The following is a 17500-nucleotide window of genomic DNA, read 5'->3' on the forward strand; positions in this document are numbered from 1 at the left end:
TATTTTAAGTAATTCAACGGCTATACCTTCAGTGGGATAATTCACTGCTGGTACCAAGATTTAAGACTAGATTTACAATGTATGAAGGACTGATCCTTTGCTCATAGAGGTGTGATCTTGTGGAACACTATTTAATAGTCTATTAAATGAGCATGAAATCTCACATAGAAACCAAAATGAACTCTGCCATCAATTGAAAACAAAAGCTTATTTTAGAGATTTTAATTTCAACATTATTTCAGCTTCAGCTGTCCAGTATGGAAATAACAATTTTATTTATATCTGACTATTTTACTGTTACAGTATATATTTGATATTTTGATGTTAGCTGTTTCATTTTTTTATAGTTAATTGATTTTCCTTAATTTACACACAACCCCACAAGTTTGCTAGCTTTAATCATTATTAGGGCCATTTATATGAGAGAAATAAGCCGCAGCTTAGTCTGGCCGCGGTGCACATAATATGCGAAAGGAACTATTTATATGAGAACAACATAAACTCCCAGGCCAGGATAAGCCGCGGCTTGAGAAAGCCGTGAACGTAGATTTCATACCATTTATATGGGGTGTTTGCGTCTTATGTAAACCACAGCCAGAGTAAGGCGTGGCTCATTTTCTCTTGTATAAACGGCCCTAATGTGTCTAAATAAAGGTCTTCTTCTTCTCCTTGCAAATGGCTAATTTGTGCAAAGATGCACATAAAAAAATATTCTTGGCTGCCATTTTTGCTTGTAATATTCTGAGTTTGATAACAACTAATATTATAGTAAAAGAGAATTGACCTACACACCAGCATTGAAGACCTTGAGAAAAGTCATGAACATCAACTTACCTTCCTCCCACAGAACTAGGTTCACCTTCAATACTGAAATAAAAACATATGATAACCGCTTTTCTCAATTATTTCTTCTTTCATAAAAATACTTCAAGAGTAAATTGGAAAGAAGTGATATGTACCTCTCTTCTGTTTTCTTGCTAAGATCTTTCAATAAATCATCCAGGCGCACTCTAGCACTTCTGACCCCTGCACACATATTATGGCAAAGAAAGTTAGCAATGTTTGTCGTGAAAAACTGCACACTCAGACAGCTTGACATTTTATTTGGCAAAAAAGATTGTTGTGATCATCACCAACATGCATGACAACCTTGACCACTAGATCAATAACACTATGGTGATGATGATTATCATCATTATTACCTGGAGGCTGAGATCTTAAGAGAAGAGATAGCCATGTTCACGAGAAACCTGCTTAAGAAATCGTACCATCCATCTTTACTCAAAGCCTTCACATCTTGCAGGCTCATCCCCCTCGACAAGAGCCCTGGAGTCAGACCAATCGGTGTTGGAGAGGTCCTGGAGGGTTGTCCAATACTCCGACATAATGAGATTCATGGCACTTCACAATAGACATCACAAAGTGTCCCCCAACCTTAATCCTTAAGAAAATAGTAACAGTTTTGCGAGACTTAAAGAGCGGGACACTTTGTGACACTTTGTGATGTCTATTGTGACGTACCAGGAATCTCATTATGTAGGAGTATTGGACATGTATGAGGTCCTGAGGCAAATAGTGGGGAAAACAGTCAGCGGCTTCTTAAAGGAGAAAATAAAAGAAGGCAGGTCCCCTACAAGTTTTTGCTGGTCATAATGCAGGAGCGGAGGCTGTGATACAGGCAATGAGCCAAGTGCTTGAAGAAGAAGGAACAGATCCATGGATTCTGTTGATAGATGCAATAATCAAATGAAGAGGTCAGCTGCTTTGCACAATATTGAGATCACGTGCAAAGAAATGCCACTCTATGTAATAAACACTGATAGAAGCTCATCTAGACTGTTTATCTGCGGTGAACGTGAAATACTTTCACAAGAAGGCACTACACAGGGGGATTCCCTAGCGATGCCATGGTATTCAGTCTATACATCTTTAATGATTCAGAATCTGAGGACACACTGCCCGATCGTCAAACAGGTGTGGCTTGCAGATGACTCTACTGGAAGAGGGAGAATCGTGCAGTTGTATGACTCTTTACTCAATTGCTTGTACCTGGTACAAGCAATTGAATATAAAGAGAGAGAAAAGTTTGGATATCTCGTGAACCAGTCAAAGAGCTGGCTGATTGTTAAGTCTAAGGCACTTGCAGATGAAGCAAAGAGGGTGTTTGGAGATGAAGTCATTATAACAACTGAAGGTCGGTGCCATATAGGAGCAGTCATTGCGTCGCAAGAATACAAAGATCAGTATTGTGAGGAGAAAGTTCGCGAATGGAAAGAGGAAATCAAACAACTCTCCGATATTGCAAAGAGTCAGCCTCACACAGCATAAATTGCCTTCACAAAAGGGCACAAGTCAAGTCAAACTTCACCTACTTCATGCACACTATAGAATTGTTTGTGGATTATGTTGATCCAATGCAGGAGGCGATTGACGACCTACTTCTTCCAACTTTGTTCAGTCAATCAGAGCCTCTCCCTAACAAGGTGTGTCATCTTGTCACCTTAACAATGGCTCAAGCTGGTCTGGGCATGCCAGATTTGAGAGCTGAGGTGCCACAACAGTATGAAAAGCATATGAAAGCGCAGGTGCAATGATTTTGAGAGCCTGTTTCTGTATATGTTCAACCTCTTTGGAAAGATAAGCTGGAAGGACGTGGTACCATACAACACAACAATATTCAAGGACAGAACGTATCAAGGCAATGTAAACAGTGACCAAACGCACGAGAGGCAAGGATGTTCTGAACTGACATTTGGTCGGTGGAGAAGAGGCAAAATGAGGCTGTTTGCTAGGTGGATGAGGCGAGGGACAGGCTGGGTAATTTAAAGAAGCAAGAGGAAGTGAAGATTAGTCTCAAGGAAAATGGAATTCAGAAGATGGCAAATTGGAAGGCTATGGTCCAGATGGTTTAAGGAGGTTTTAATTTTAGAGGTTTAAGTTGTTACATGGGTTTATTTCGGAGAGTTTGCAGGGTTGTTTGGACAGTGGGGAGGTGCCAGAGTGGATAGTATAGGGGAGGTTGCTGTTGATACAGAAGGATCATGCCAAGGGAACAGTGGCTGGCAACTACAGACCAACAATAATTGGTTTTTAATGATTGTTATTGCACGTTTGTCTGTGATGCGGAAGCTACTCAGTAGGTGGAGAAACCGTAAGAATATTTTCAGGGTATGACGGATAAGTTAAGTGTTAATGGAGGCACGGGTGAAGAAAAGGTGTTTGGTAATGGGGTGGATAGATTATCGGGCCTCTGATATGGTGACAAATTTCTGGATTGTTGCAATGTTGAAAACAGTTAAGGTAGCTGAGAATGTGAAAGGTTTGTTGTGTGGTAGCATGAGTGATTGGAAACTGAGGGGTGAAGATTTGCTGTGAAAGAATTGTGTTGCTGGATGGTCAGGTGATGAGTGAAGTTGATGAAAATGGGTACAAGTACTTGGGTGCATTGGAAGGTGTGGATATTATGCAGGAGATGAAGTAGAAGGTCAAGCAAGAGTATTTGAGGAGGGTGAAACTGGTGGCAAAGTTGAAGTTGTACGGTGGGAATTTGATTAGGGCAAGAAATGCATGCGGTATAGGTGTGGTGGGGAGGTACAGTGCTGGGATTTTGGATTGCAGTGATCAGAAAACTGAGGGCAATGGATGTGAAGACGAGGAAGAGGTTGACAATGTTTGGGGTATTCCACAAGAAGGGGAGTGTAGTTAGGTTGTGCATGAAGAGGAAGGATGGCAGGAGGGGACTGATCGGTGTGTATGACTGCGTGAAAGAGGAGGAAATTGGTCTGTTTGTGTGTCAAGGCGAGTGACGAGTGGATGTTGAAGGTTGTTGGAGAGACATTGCAGGTGGGAGAATACAAGAAGAAGTGGAGAAAACAAAGAAGGAGATGTTTCAGGAGAAGAGGATACATGGGAAGTTTATGAGGTATGTCAGTGAAGTGGTTGATGAGAAGCTGTGGCAGTGGCTTGGAGCTGGGTATTTGGGAAAGAGCACTCTAGGGGTATGTTTTTGCTGCCCAGGAGCAGGCTTTGCAAAGGAGGTTTTTTCAGGCCATGATTAAGAAGGAGGATTTTGGTCCAAAGTGTAGAGTGTGTGGCAAGAAGGTGGAGTCGGTTGCGCATATGGCCAGTGGTTGTACTCGTTTGGCCCAGAGGAAGTATTAGAGGAGACATGATTGGATGGGTTTGACGGTGTACTGGGAGCTTTGTCAGAAGTATGGTGCGGAGTGTGCTTATGTGTGGTACAGTGTATAAGGAGGTTCCAGCTGGGTTGAGGGTGTCAGAGGATGTGGAGATCTGGTAGAATAGGAGAGTTGAGACAACACAGATGATGCGACATAATAGTCCAATGTTACTGTGGTGGATCGAGTGGCTTGAAGGAGTCAAAGTTTGTCAATTTCTCTGTGCCTTGGTAATGTGGAGTCTAAAGAGGATGAGAAAATCACCAACCACTTTGCTCTGGCAAAGGAAATCAGGAATATGCATTGTGTGTCAACGCAGATTGTGCTGTTGGTGTTTGGTTGTTTTACTATGGTGTTTTGTCCGCTGGATAGGTTTTTTGAAAGATCTTGGGATTCCAGATGTGTTGGGAGGAATGCAGGCCTCTGCAGTCATTGGACCACCTAGAATCCTCCAGACATCACTAAGGCCCAGGTCTGGGGCTAAGGTTAAGCAGTGTTTACTCCTGCAGAGTTTAAATACCACCTCTTCTCAGATTGTTCAGTTCGCAGAAAGTCAAGAATTATTATTTTTAAGTTAGAAATTTTGTGCTCTGGGGTCACTTTTTAATGTACATTAACCATAACGATTGCAGGTTCTTGCAACCTGCATTTTGTTTTTTTCCTTTGAAGATCAACACTTAAAAAACCCCAGTCTGGTTTTCTGGGACAAGCAGATTTCAAGCTTGGGTAAGTTACTAATTCTCTGATCACTTGCCCAGCAGGCAAGTCCCCACTCCAATAACATTAAAGAAGTCTTCAAGATCTCATGAGACGAAACTTTCCTGTTTTTTTTATTTTTTTATTTTATATGAATAACCTGAAAGAACGTATCAGGCTTGTGGACCATAAATTCACTTGACAATGCAAGTTGGAATTTTAACTTTTCTTTATGCCTAAAGAAACCAAGAAAATTAGAATCATGCAGGCATTTTAAAAGTGAGATCAGAATATGAACTCTTTGCATTTTATTTAAATTGGCATGCAGAACTATAGAAAACAAGGCCAACTAATTGCAGATTATAAAAATATAAGAAAATATATTTGAAGTGGTAGGGTATTCTACAGTTAAACCAATACTTCATATATGGCACTCTATCTGTCGTTTACTCCCAACTTTTACAAAGCATGTTTCCAGACTAACATTGGAAAGCAAACAACTGTGGGTAGGGCGACTGGATTGTGGCAATAGGTTCCTAACCATATCAAAAATCTTCGAGCTATAACTTTTCTAAAATATTGAAGACTCTTGTTGACCATAATAATAATAATAATAATAATAATAACTTTATTTTAGTGTCAATGGATTTAGCACAAAAGCACTAATTGGGGACACTAACGACATTATCTCAAATCAAATCAAATATTGGTTTCTGTGGAGAAGGGAAACCTGGAGTACCCGGAGAAAAACCCCTCGGAGCAGAGAAGAGAACCAACAAACTCAACCCACATATGACGCCAACTCTGGGAATCGAACTCAGGCCACACTGGTGGGAGGCGAGTGCTGTACAATTCACATACTGAATTTAGCTATACTTCATTTATTCAACTACACTCTGGTCCCTTAGTTCTTCGTCTGCCAATTGTTGTTGTGTAAATATTCTATTTGATTATGTTGTGTTTGTGATGTCTGGCACCTACATTTAGAATAAAATGTAATCGAATAGTCCTTATGTAATGTTTCTAAATATGTAAAGAGTTAAAATATTGGCCAAATGCAAAAATGGCCACCAACAAATTATTCTTTTATCTTTGTGTTACTGGTAATTAGCCTAACTAGCCTTGTTAACACGTCTGAAATCAAAAGAATTTGGGCTGTAAAATGAGGCTAATTAACACAAAGACAAAAGAATAAGTTCTTGGTGGCCATTTTTGCATTTGGTCAATAAATTGTAAATTCTAGGGAATAGGACATTTTCAACAACTGCTTCTGGTGGATGAACAAATGAAGCTAATGACAGACCTTTTGCTTTCGTCCACCAACATGGCGGCAATGATTGTGAATAAAGTATGTATTGTATTAATTTGAACTTAAGGTGGCTGGAACCAGTTTCACTACTTTTAAAGACCCTTTTTTTAGAAGGGTCTACAACACTGTATGATCACGTAACAGCAATTTTATGGTACCCTATGAACCTTCAGGTTACCATGGAAACATGAAAGCTCTCCAAAACACCCTATATTTTGTCTTTTCTTACTTATAATTTATTTCAAAAATAAACTTGGTGACCCCCAATTTTTTATCAGGGCTTGAAATTGTAGAATAGGAATAAGCAATCTGAGATAGAACTATCAGCAAAGTTTTAAAAAATTATTGGGAGCCAATTCAGGGCTACATTAAATTTTTCAAAAACTTAAGGTAGCTCTGAATTGGCTCAAGATTTTTATTTGAAACTTTGGTGATAGTTCTATCTCAAATTGCTAATTACTATTCTACAATAAAAAATGGGAGTCATCCAAGTTCATATTTAAGATATAAGCAAGTAAAGACAAAATATAGGGTGTTTTTGGAGAGCTTTCACGTTGCCATGGTAACCTATTACGTCAAAATAGTAGCCGCATTTTGTTAAGCGATAATTGGTGTTTCATATGGTGCTATAACATTGATGTTACGTCATACAGTATAGTAGTTATAATCCATCTAATAAGAAGGTCTCTAAAAGTGGTGCAACTGGCCATAGTTCTAGCCACCTTAATTGAATTTTATTATTATAATTGGTTCGCAAAGAAATTGTAACATTACCTGACGAATTTTCTTCATTTTTCGCCATAACTTAAATTCTTTAGATCTTGTACTCTCCTGCACTTGTTCTGAGTCTTTTCTTCAAACCTTTGCTCGCTGGGTCAAGATGCACTAGCTAGGCGAGCGACTCTTTTCCTGTTAGACTGATTGTGCTTAATATTCGTGTATTTTTTTATACAGCAACACCAAAAATTAAAGGTTTCCCAAAGAATCCGTCTTCAATGACCACTCTAACACAATCACTGAAGATTTTGTGCAGAATTTTGGCTGAAGTTAGCGCCCGAAACTCCTACTTCTTCGAATTGGACGCCATTTTCTTGTAAACAAACCCGGATGAATTCTATTAATCTGATTGGCTCTACCTTGTCAATGGATCTTTCTGTCCCACAAGGCCTTGCATTTACTTTATTCTGATTGGTCAAGAGCAAGAGTTTCTCTATTTTCAAAAACAATCTTTCCTTCAAATTCAGACGAAAGGATTGAATTCTTAAGCTGTTCTTTATTTGTATCGTCGATATGGGTAATACTGACAGGATATCTTCCTTTGGGAATGTAAGTGTGTAGGAACGATCAGGTTATTTCAAATCAACTTTCAATCGACGGTGCGTGAGCCAATTTACTACAGCCGACGTATGCTTAAGTGGTCGTTCTTTGTCAGACATGTTTTACTGCCGAAGAATACGAAGCTATTCAGATTGCATTAAATAAAAAGCTCGGCCCGGAGTATATAAGTCAAAGGGCGGGAGCAGGAGGACAAAAGGTAATTTTGTTTAAGAAAAAGACTTAAAGCAACATAAATCATTTAGAAAGTACACACAGTAGCAAATAAATTATATCATCAGTGACGTCAAATGTTAAGCCCCGTGCAAGTTGCGGACACAAAATTGTTGGCTGCTACATGTTGCGTCTGTTTGCACACTCTGTTGCATATTGTTGCAACATCTTGCTCTATCCCCATTGGCTTGCTTATGTCACTTTATAAGCAGGTGGTTCGACAGACTCAGAAGGGATTGCTTTATGCAGTCTAGCCAAAGTCTAGCGCAACGATGTTGGATCCTTTTGTACAGCTCTTTCGACATTGTTGGGGCCATGTACGCTAATTACGTATGGTTACCATGGAAACAGCGACCCATTAATGCGCCGATCAACTCGAAACTTCAACTTCCCCCCCCCCCCCCCCCCCAGGCATTTAAACTTTTGAAGATTGGATCATTCAAATTCCCACCCCCTTGGGCCAAAATGGTGTTCAATGCCCTACCCTATTGTCAGATTTGTCTGTCATACCCTACTAAAGAACATTTGTCGTCGGCTCCTGCCGTCTTTAATAAAGACCTTTTGAAGACCTTTTTTGTAAGCGAATCTCTCACAAATGCTATATCTCTTCCTTTAAACTCTTCCAAACACGTGTTTTATAGCTGTTAGCGACTTTGCCTCCCGAAAAAGACAATTATTTGAAACCTGACACTTCCGGTTCAATTTTCCCCACCCTACGCAGGCAAAGGTCAAATTGCCGGGGAAGGGGGGATGTTGAAGTTTCGATTTGATCGGTGCATAATGTGTTGAAAACAAGATGTCAGCCGAATTTTGTAAATTTACAAAGTCTTATGGGTCGTATCCTTCCCGTAATACGATGCATGTCCTTACATTTTTAGGAGTTGTTGCGTCCGTTTGCACGGAACTATAGCAGGCTGAAATTTGCGTTTTGCCAAAAATCAAAGAACCTTGTTTTATTAATGCTCATTTCCTGTCTGTTGTCTCCAGATTTCTGTCAAATTCTCAAAGGAGAACCTTTTATAAGAAAATAGCAGCCTGCTGTTTGCCAGTTTATGTAAATGCCATGTTAAGTCTTCTCTCTCTTTATTGTCGTTAATTCAGAGCTTTATAAATGATATTCATCCATGGTAGCCAATAAATTTGTTCTTTTATTCATGTGCTAATTAGACTGGTAAGCCTTGTTAGTAGGAATTAAATGCAAAATACATTTAAATAATGCTCTAAATCAAGGCTTGTTAGTCTAATTGATAGGCTCGATTACCAGCCAATGTTTGGTAACCAGAGCCCACGTTCCTCCCCGAAGGTCTGGGGAGGATACCTGGACTTGAGTGAGCGACGGAAAAATCGAGCCTATCTAACTGACGCGCGGACAAGAAAGGAATGGAGTCTACAGAACAAAGGGTATTTTTTTTTGTTTCAGTGGTTGGGACATCTGAATTATGACAGAAAAAAATGCTCAATTAACCCTTCCCACCTGACAGTGAGAGTTATAGATATTTAGGGGTTAACTGGTGGGGGGGGGGGGCTTTAGGTGTGAATGGGTCAGCCACATCTAGATCCACCAAAAAAACTGTGTCACCTTTAACTGACTTCTTTCCTTTGCCATCAGAGTTAGAAGTGCTCCTTAAAAAATGTCAAATCTATGACCTGATGTCCCATTTCTACCACTGTGCTGAATGAGCTAGTTGGGAGCTTTAGCAACGACACCGGCAATTGGCAATGAGAACAAGGTCATTAAATGTGAATTCACGTTATTGTAATCACTTCAGCACTATTCCAAGCATTTTAACGTCACAAGGGTGTGGCAACCCTAAAAAATGAAACTAGTATGAAGGGCGCTCAACTTAAAAGGAGAAAATGAAAATTTATCCTCAAGCACTAACGTTCTCCCTAAAACCTCAAATTTGGTCCTTTCACGTTGTTGTTTTGCTGACAATGGCAAAGAAATGGACAAAAATACACATGTGGGGTGTGCAAAGCTGTTATTTTTGCCTGGACTAAATATGCAAATTTGTGATGTTCTCGTTTCCGTTGCCGTTGTGGTTTCCAAAGCTCCCTATTAATAGAAAATTTATCAGAGCTCAAGCATTGAACAAGGTTCAGGTCCTGCAATACTGCTGGAACTGTTTAAAATAATAATTATTTTTCAAATGTGGTATTTTCACAAGCATAATTAATTGTTTGAGGTGGTATGTGTTAACATTATAAAGTGGGGGAATGGGGGGATTTAAATTCAGCTAGGAAGGTGCCATGTCCATCTAAACAGAATGTCAAGAGCCCTCACAGGGCTAGGACCAACTGAACTGAACTGAATTGTTTTAGCCTTGGCAATACAATTCTCATGGATACTATGATACTTCCTTTGTATGCAAGGATTGAACTTGAATGGTGGTGTTTAAAAAGTCACTAGAGCCCCGTTTCTTGAATGTCCCCATAACTTTTCATGCCCAAAAAGCCATTTATGAACCTGTCTTCTGCATGTTTTAATCAGCTGGCCTTTTAACATTTTTTCAAGTCAACGAAAAGAAAAATGACTGTGAAGTTGGACGACTTAAGGACGGTGCCTACTATTGTTATTGCGCAGACATTCTGGGCATCTCTGGATACTCGGATTTCCTGTCGGTAATGCTTACTAATGCAGGGGTATTTTTGCACGGTTTAAAACTACGCAGAGAAAGTAGATCTTAATTAAAGTACTCTTGGTGTCGAAAAAGAAAATTGGGGGTAACCATGCATTCTTTGGAGATAATTGAGCTTCAATTTGAGAAAGAACGCCATACATTGCTTTGTATTTTAGAGCTTTATACATGTCAAATAATGTTCATGAATTATCTTTGAAAAATGCGTGGTTGCTCCCAATTCTCTTTTTGTATTTCAATAACACTTGGGAAGATGTTCCTTTCCTGCATAATCATAAATCAGGGCAAAAATGCCTTTGAATTAGTAGGTACCGTCCTTAAGACCTCTCTGTTCTTGGGAATTGTTACACCCGACTTTCAAGAAACCGGCCCCAGGTGAGATGTTAAATGCATCAACAATTGTAGCACATTTTGTTTTTCCCAGCTTGCTTATGTTGAAGGATGGAAGCTCATCAACCTTGCCAATGAAACGTTCGGTTTTAATGGTTGGTCTCATTCAGTAACCCATCAAAACATTGGTAAGAACAATTTGATGCTAATTAGTATGTTGCGCTAGTAGTTTTAATTTATGTACCTTACTGAATGATTGATTTGAATCTGTGCTTTTTAAGATTTTGTGGATCTAGTTGGAAGCAAGTATTATGTTGGAGTGAGTGCTTTTGTTAAAGTCCAGCTAAAGGTGAGACTTCTGAGGTGGGTTGGAAGTGCACCGCAAGATTTTGCAATGTGACATCATTATGTTGCAGCTGCATAGAGTAGTGATAGAGTTTTGTTCATGGCTGTCAATAAGTGGCTGCTACCAACTTTGATTGGTCAGCGAGCTTGTCAACTACGTTTTTGAAAAATAGATATTGCAATTTCCAATTGATTACACCACCTACTTATTATATACATGTACAATATTTTTCTGTTTTTATCAAATGAATGATGTTATTGTTGCAACACTTTCTGTAGTCTCAGACAGATCCCAGGGAAGGTTAAAGGAAGTAAACCTCATTGTCAGAGATTTTGTGGAAGTCTGGCTATTCGGATCTAAGTCTTTTTTTCATCAATACAACTATAATTAATAAGTATAATTATAGTTTTACTGATGAAAAAAAGGCTATCAGCAGTAAGAGTAAAATACCTTACTTATTGTATTTTACTCTTACTACTGAATTTAGCAAATTGGGTGATTGTCAAATTTTTAGGAGAAACAATTCATTTTCGGACTGTCAAAGCAAAAGACAGCCCAAAGGGTCAAGTTCAAGCTTTAAGCTAGGTCACTCAGATGATTGATAAATAAAATTATGTTACGGGTTAAATTAATATTTCAGTTCAAATGATTTTAACCTTAGGCTACGTAGTAGATTGGTTTGTAATATTTCTTGGTCTCTAATTTACGATAATGAATACCAAACAGAAAGAAATTACATTAATATTAATCAACCTAGATTGAAATCATTTTGACCTGAGATCAAATTTAACCTGAAACATATACAGATTGTTTTGCCAGTTAGACCAATAATTTGTTTTTGGAGTAGGCTTGGGAACAACCAGGCCCAGGTTTATAGATGAGTGATAAAACTAATTAAAGTGTGAGGATCACTTAGTTCTTTCATTCATATCTACACTGTATAACCTCCACTTCAAATATAAATTCATTCATCCAGTCCTTCAGGGGACTCAAACACCTTGATGTATGTATGCCGTATTAAATGCACTGCAGGATGGAGTTTTCCATGAAGATATTGGGTATGGTGTCTCAGAAGGGATGAAGTCAAAGGCCTTATCTTTAGAAAAAGCAAGAAAAGAAGCTGTGACAGATGGACTCAAGAGAGCTCTCAAGTAAGCCTGCATTTTGTTTATGGCTCTTGACCATAGCTTCTACCTGAAGGTTGTAAAATTTCTGGCATTTGTTAACATTAGAAGTCAATCTTCTTCACATCTGGTGGCGTCAAAAGAGCTCTCTATCCTTGCCTGCACAGTTCTTGTCACTGTGTCTCATTCTGGCTAATAACTATTTTTTATTGCTGGCTGTGATAGTATCACATTACACTTGAAAGAAGGTAGCTGGAGGGATGCCCAAGGTTCTAATGGCTGTGTGTGGGCTGGAACAAGTCATTGACAATCATATCTTTTGCTAACAGCAGGGTATTATTTGAGGTGCTATCTTTATAAATAATTTCCCATGTAATCCATCTTACCATTAGCCCTAGGAATGAAAATGGGCTTACACATTAGGACAGGGAAAAACTCTGACTAGGGCGGGAATTGAACCCACAACTCCAGATTACATCACTGTTGCTCAATTCCTTGTCCCAGGTCAGAGTTTTCCTTTCTCTTTGCATGGGTCCATTTTCATTTAGTAGGTACGGGTTAATGCTCAGGTGGATTACATTGAAAAAAAGATAGCAGTACAAAGTTAGAAGTTCGCAGAGTGAGTGTACATTAGCTAAATACTTACCGGTAATATGTTGTAAGTGCACAAGCTTACTGTTAATAGTGGAGCTTCGCGCGGGGCACCATGGGTAAGACAATATGGTAACCCATCTGTGCGAGAAAAGTTGGTTTTGTTTTCGACCATCCACCACTCCATGTATGCCAATGTGACCAGTATCACGTCACATTCGTGTGACCATGTCGCAGGCTCAGGCATCAATATTTGTATGCTTGTGCTTAACATGGGGTTATACTCCAGCTAGTTTAAAGCGTGCATCTTTGATATTGGAAATCCATGTTGTAGTCAATACACAGGAAAAAATAACAGATTCCCATTTTTGGATATTTTAGGGTATTTTGAAGAATACCAATAAAAATCCCAAATTTGGCAAAGTGAGACAAGTCCCAACCAGGGAATTCCCAACCAAGTTCCCTGACTGGGACTTGTCTCACTCTTCCAAATTTGGGATTTTTGTTGGTATTCTTCAAAATACCCTAAAATATCCAAAAATGGGAATCTGTTATTTTTTCCTGTGATATTGACACCTGTCAAAACAAGGTATTTGCTGACCAGTATCACATGACCATATCACAAGCTCACATTTAGAGTTCATCAAGGTCAGCTGTTTTTTTAAGTTGACCACTGACCAGGTACTGGGTTTCGATTGGATTGCAGGCTCAAGCCTTGTTAACTTATTGTAAGAATAATATATTACAAGCTTATTGTAGTTTATTGCAGAATCTTTTTGTAGTTTGTTGTTTGGAATCACCCTGGAATTTGACACAGTCGCTACCATCATTGAGAAGTGTTTGGTTGTAATGCATGCTTTGAGAGTTAGTTACTACCAGTATTAGGTATACTGTTCTTGTGAATTGCTGGCTTTCTTTTAAATTTTACTTGGTTACGTATTGTGTAGGAGTTTTGGACAAGCTCTTGGCAACTGTATCAGTGATAAAGATTACTTAAAGTTTGTTACAAAACAACTCAAAACAGTAAGTACACTTTATGTGGATTAGCCTTGCCTTTCCCAAACTGACCTACCACTTTAAGAACATAAAAAGTAACTTTTTTCCTAAATTCTACTATTATTATTGTTTTTATAATTGTGTGGTTATTAGGAAAGTGTTCAATATGATGTGAGTCTAATGCGGAGACCAGGACAAAAGGTTATGCTAAACTTGCAGAATACCAAACAGCATGGAATGACAAATGAAGTTCTGTGTATGTATGTACTTATTAAGTGATCACTGATGGCCATGTTGTGTGCTAGTAACACATCTTGATTTCCTTTTTTTAATGCTGGTCCTTCAATAAACAGAGGCACTTTGAATGCTGTTGTAGGTCATATGTGCTAATTAATAGAAATAAACAAACTGGTGGCTTTTGGCTTAGCTATTTATTTGCTGTTGAGCTAGAATGACACTGATGCTCTGTAACTGTGCAGTACTTTTCACTGGACATGAATAATGTACATTAATTAAACTAAAGCATGCATGGCATTGGAGTGTTGCAAAATATCCAATTTAGGCCACATTTGAAGCAACGTCTGGGGGCATTTACATGTAGTTGAGAAAGCAGCATTCTGCTTATAAAATTAGTGAATGTATTGATCTTTAAAATTGTTATGTGAAATAAAAAATAACCCCTGTTGTATGAAATTTCTTATTTTCTAAAATCAACGTAGAGATACTTTGGAAAGTTTGTTTTTGACACCACAATCTTTATTGAAATGTCACCCAGGAATTTGATATAGACCTTATTCATAAATGGTGGGCAATTTCTTCTTTGTTTTTGTGCAAATCAATCTATCATGCATTTGCATTACAACTGGAATATTATTTGGCTACATGCATTTTGTTTCATAATTGGCAAAAATCTTACAAAGTGTGGGTTTGGGTATTTTGTGGCCTAATAAAAATAAGCATTGACTCCACGGCTAACCATGAGTCCAAATGGCATTCACCTGGGTTGCTCCTTTTCAAGAAAGACCTCTATAATGAACTGCGGATAAAAAATAGTAGAGGTGGTTTTAGTTAAATGGACATTTTTATTATTTTTTTTATTCCAGGTACAAACAACAGACAGGATCATGTCATATCGTCCTCCAAAACTCCTGAAAATGGCTCATGCAAAAGACTTATTTCTGAAACAATGAAGAACATTGCAACAAACGTTGAAGATTTGAATTCAAACTCAAGAAAACCAAATCAATCTGGGACCACCATGACTGTGAAATATCACAGTAAACAACAAGAAGTGTTCTCCTTTCCACCCCCAGTTCGAACACCCTCTGCAGCTTCCACCCCTGCCTTGTTTAGGCCAACCACAAAAAACTGTACCTCTTCAGTGACCACGCCCATTGAGAATAGAATACAGGAACCCATAGAGACTGTGAAATATCACAGTAAACAACAAGAAGTGTTCTCCTTTCCACCCCCAGTTCGAACACCCTCTGCAGCTTCCACCCCTACCTTGTTTAGGCCAGCCACAAAAAACTGTACCTCTTCAGTGACCACGCCCATTGAGAATAGAATACAGGAACCCATAGAGACTGTGTTAGGTGATGTAACTAGGCAACAAGACAACTACAGTATTTTCCCGGAAGGTAGGATGGACAGTAGTCTCATTTGCGGCCCCTCTGGGCAAAGTCATGCAACACTCTGAGAAGCATTGCATGACTTCGGCCCGAGCAGCTGTGAAGGAGACTACATGGACAGTGGAGTAGTTTAATTAGTTTGGGATTGTAGAAATGCTTGTGAAAGCAACTTTCTCCCAACATGTACTCACTGAGTCATATACCACAGGAGGGTGACCTGAACAGCAAACTTTGTACCCTCCCCTTTGCAAGCAGCCTGAGAATTCCTTTGCAGACTGATATGTGAACAGCGTGGGCTTATGTTTTATCGTCTTTATCCTAAGGGTAATTTAAAATTCAACCTTTCCTGTGATTAAGGGCCTGTTTAAATGGTGACGGGGTAAACCTGCCAGTCCATATAAACTGTTATTTTTTCAGCCTTGCATTTACATGATAGGTGCGGTAACCTGCTGAGGCTTGTGTCACAACATAAACGTTATACTGCCTTTGGGGCGTTGCGGCATTAAAAGTGATAATACGGAATTTAAGATCTACAACGGCGACGGTCGACGAAAACGTCACCTCAAAATATAACTTGGCTCTATCATAAGTCTTTCGCGATTATTCAGTCTCGTTTATGTCCTAAAAATAAATTGGTACGACCAGTTTTAAATTTGAAGATTCTCTGTTGCATGCTTACGTTGTCGTCAAAACTTCAAATTTAGTGATTTCACGTCATCGTTATGCAAAGGACCGCTGAGATACTTGCTAAAACCCGTGCTGCACGTGCAGCACGGTTGTTTATGCTCTTTTGACCAATGATATTATTGCTTTGTGGCGTTGTCGTAGTCGTAGCCGTCATCGTTTCTTAAATTCCCTAATATTAGGGAGTTTAAAAAACGACAACGGCTACGGCAACGACAACGCCAAAAAGCAGTAATATTATTGGTTAAAAGAACGTGCTGCACGTGCGGCACGCTTTTTTGAACAATTCTCTCCCGTACTCGTCAAAACTACTACGTGAAATGGCCAAATTTAAGGTTTTGACGACAACGTGGACAAACTACAGTGAATCTTTCAGTCTCACTCTTTACTTGAAATGCGTCCGTACCAATCCAGTTATAGGGCAATTCGCCCATATTGTATAATATAAACAAGATGGAATAATCATGAAATGCTTAAAATAGATCAAAGTGATATTTTGAAGGGACGTTTTCGTCCCCGTAGCCGTTGTGGTTTCTTAAACTCCCTGATAAGAAGCCACATCACTGAGTAATTGAAGCAAGAGTAGTTTGTGACAGTAGAAGAGCATTGACTGTCAAAATGCGTCCCGTCATTTTTCCTGTTATGTACTTGGCGACCACGCAGTAGCCTCGAGAAAGGTCACCCCGGTACCCCGGGGTGGTAAAATTGCATGTACCACGGCAGGTTGCCACAACTACCCGGTTAACCCCACCTCCATGCAAACAGAGCCAAGCAAATTGCAATGAGTAATTAAACTAATCATTATGAGTGTTCTTTGAAGTGCTAAACAACTTTTTTTTTATTTGTATACTTGAATGTGTACATCATCTAAAGGCTTGCATGCCAAATAATCAAGCAATTTGAATGAATTGCGAGGGGGTTTAAAATGTCATTTTCCATTGATTAATCATGCCTTTTTTTTGAAGATGATCCTGTTTTGTGGAATCAGTCATTTGGCCTTGAAGAGGCTCTCAGTTATTGCAGTGATGAATTCTTGATGAGATCAGAACCTAATCTTGAGAATCAGCCTGACAGCAAATCAAGTGTAAATAATCTTATCAGGTAATTAAAGTGTCAAAATCAGTGTCCCTAGTGTTAAAGTAAATACAAGATCTCTTAAAAGCTTACTCCCCATAAAAGCACCTGAAATCCGAAAGAAGAAAGGCTGAGGAGAAATAACTGAGGAGAAAGGGCTACCTTTGTAACTACGCCCGCAAATGGTTAGACTTTCAAGTCTTCTCCGTCAGATAAGGGCAATAAATCGTAGGCCCTGTCTCACAAAAATCTTCTTGTTCATAAGTTCCCTGTGGGACGCTAAAGAATCCACACACTATTCGAGAAGAGTAGGGTATGGAGTCCTCGGTGTTGTGACTGCCCTTTGTGAGTGTA

General features: G+C 39.1%; 2 protein-coding genes across 7 annotated transcripts in view; one reads left to right on the forward strand and one right to left on the reverse strand.

Annotated features, from left to right (window-relative positions):
- The window catches only part of LOC137999536 (protein lin-37 homolog), a 24805-nt gene extending 17523 nt beyond the window's left edge, over positions 1–7282 (reverse strand). Inside the window, exons 1-3 of the mRNA XM_068845328.1 lie at positions 6958–7282; positions 960–1026; positions 835–867 (exon numbers count right to left, since the gene is read on the reverse strand). Of these exons, the coding sequence (XP_068701429.1) occupies positions 835–867; positions 960–1026; positions 6958–6985 (128 nt within the window). The 5' untranslated portion in view covers positions 6986–7282. The remainder of the gene's footprint in view (positions 1–834; positions 868–959; positions 1027–6957) is intronic.
- Positions 7283–7356: 74 nt separating this feature from the next.
- The window catches only part of LOC137999535 (DNA repair protein RAD52 homolog), a 13814-nt gene continuing 3670 nt past the window's right edge, over positions 7357–17500 (forward strand). For 4 of the 6 annotated variants that reach the window (XM_068845326.1, XM_068845327.1, XM_068845322.1 and 1 more), the window contains exons 1-9: positions 7357–7509; positions 7616–7717; positions 10795–10888; positions 10982–11049; positions 12079–12197; positions 13709–13784; positions 13911–14013; positions 14861–15397; positions 17038–17173. In XM_068845326.1, coding sequence (XP_068701427.1) covers positions 7474–7509; positions 7616–7717; positions 10795–10888; positions 10982–11049; positions 12079–12197; positions 13709–13784; positions 13911–14013; positions 14861–15397; positions 17038–17173 — 1271 coding nt within the window. In that variant the 5' untranslated portion in view covers positions 7357–7473. The remainder of the gene's footprint in view (positions 7510–7615; positions 7718–10794; positions 10889–10981; positions 11050–12078; positions 12198–13708; positions 13785–13910; positions 14014–14860; positions 15398–17037; positions 17174–17500) is intronic. The other 2 variants (XR_011122968.1, XM_068845325.1) reach the window with 2 other exon arrangements.

The sequence above is a fragment of the Montipora foliosa genome, chromosome 4, assembly GCF_036669935.1.
Source record: "Montipora foliosa isolate CH-2021 chromosome 4, ASM3666993v2, whole genome shotgun sequence".
NCBI classification, from domain to species: Eukaryota; Metazoa; Cnidaria; class Anthozoa; order Scleractinia; family Acroporidae; genus Montipora; species Montipora foliosa.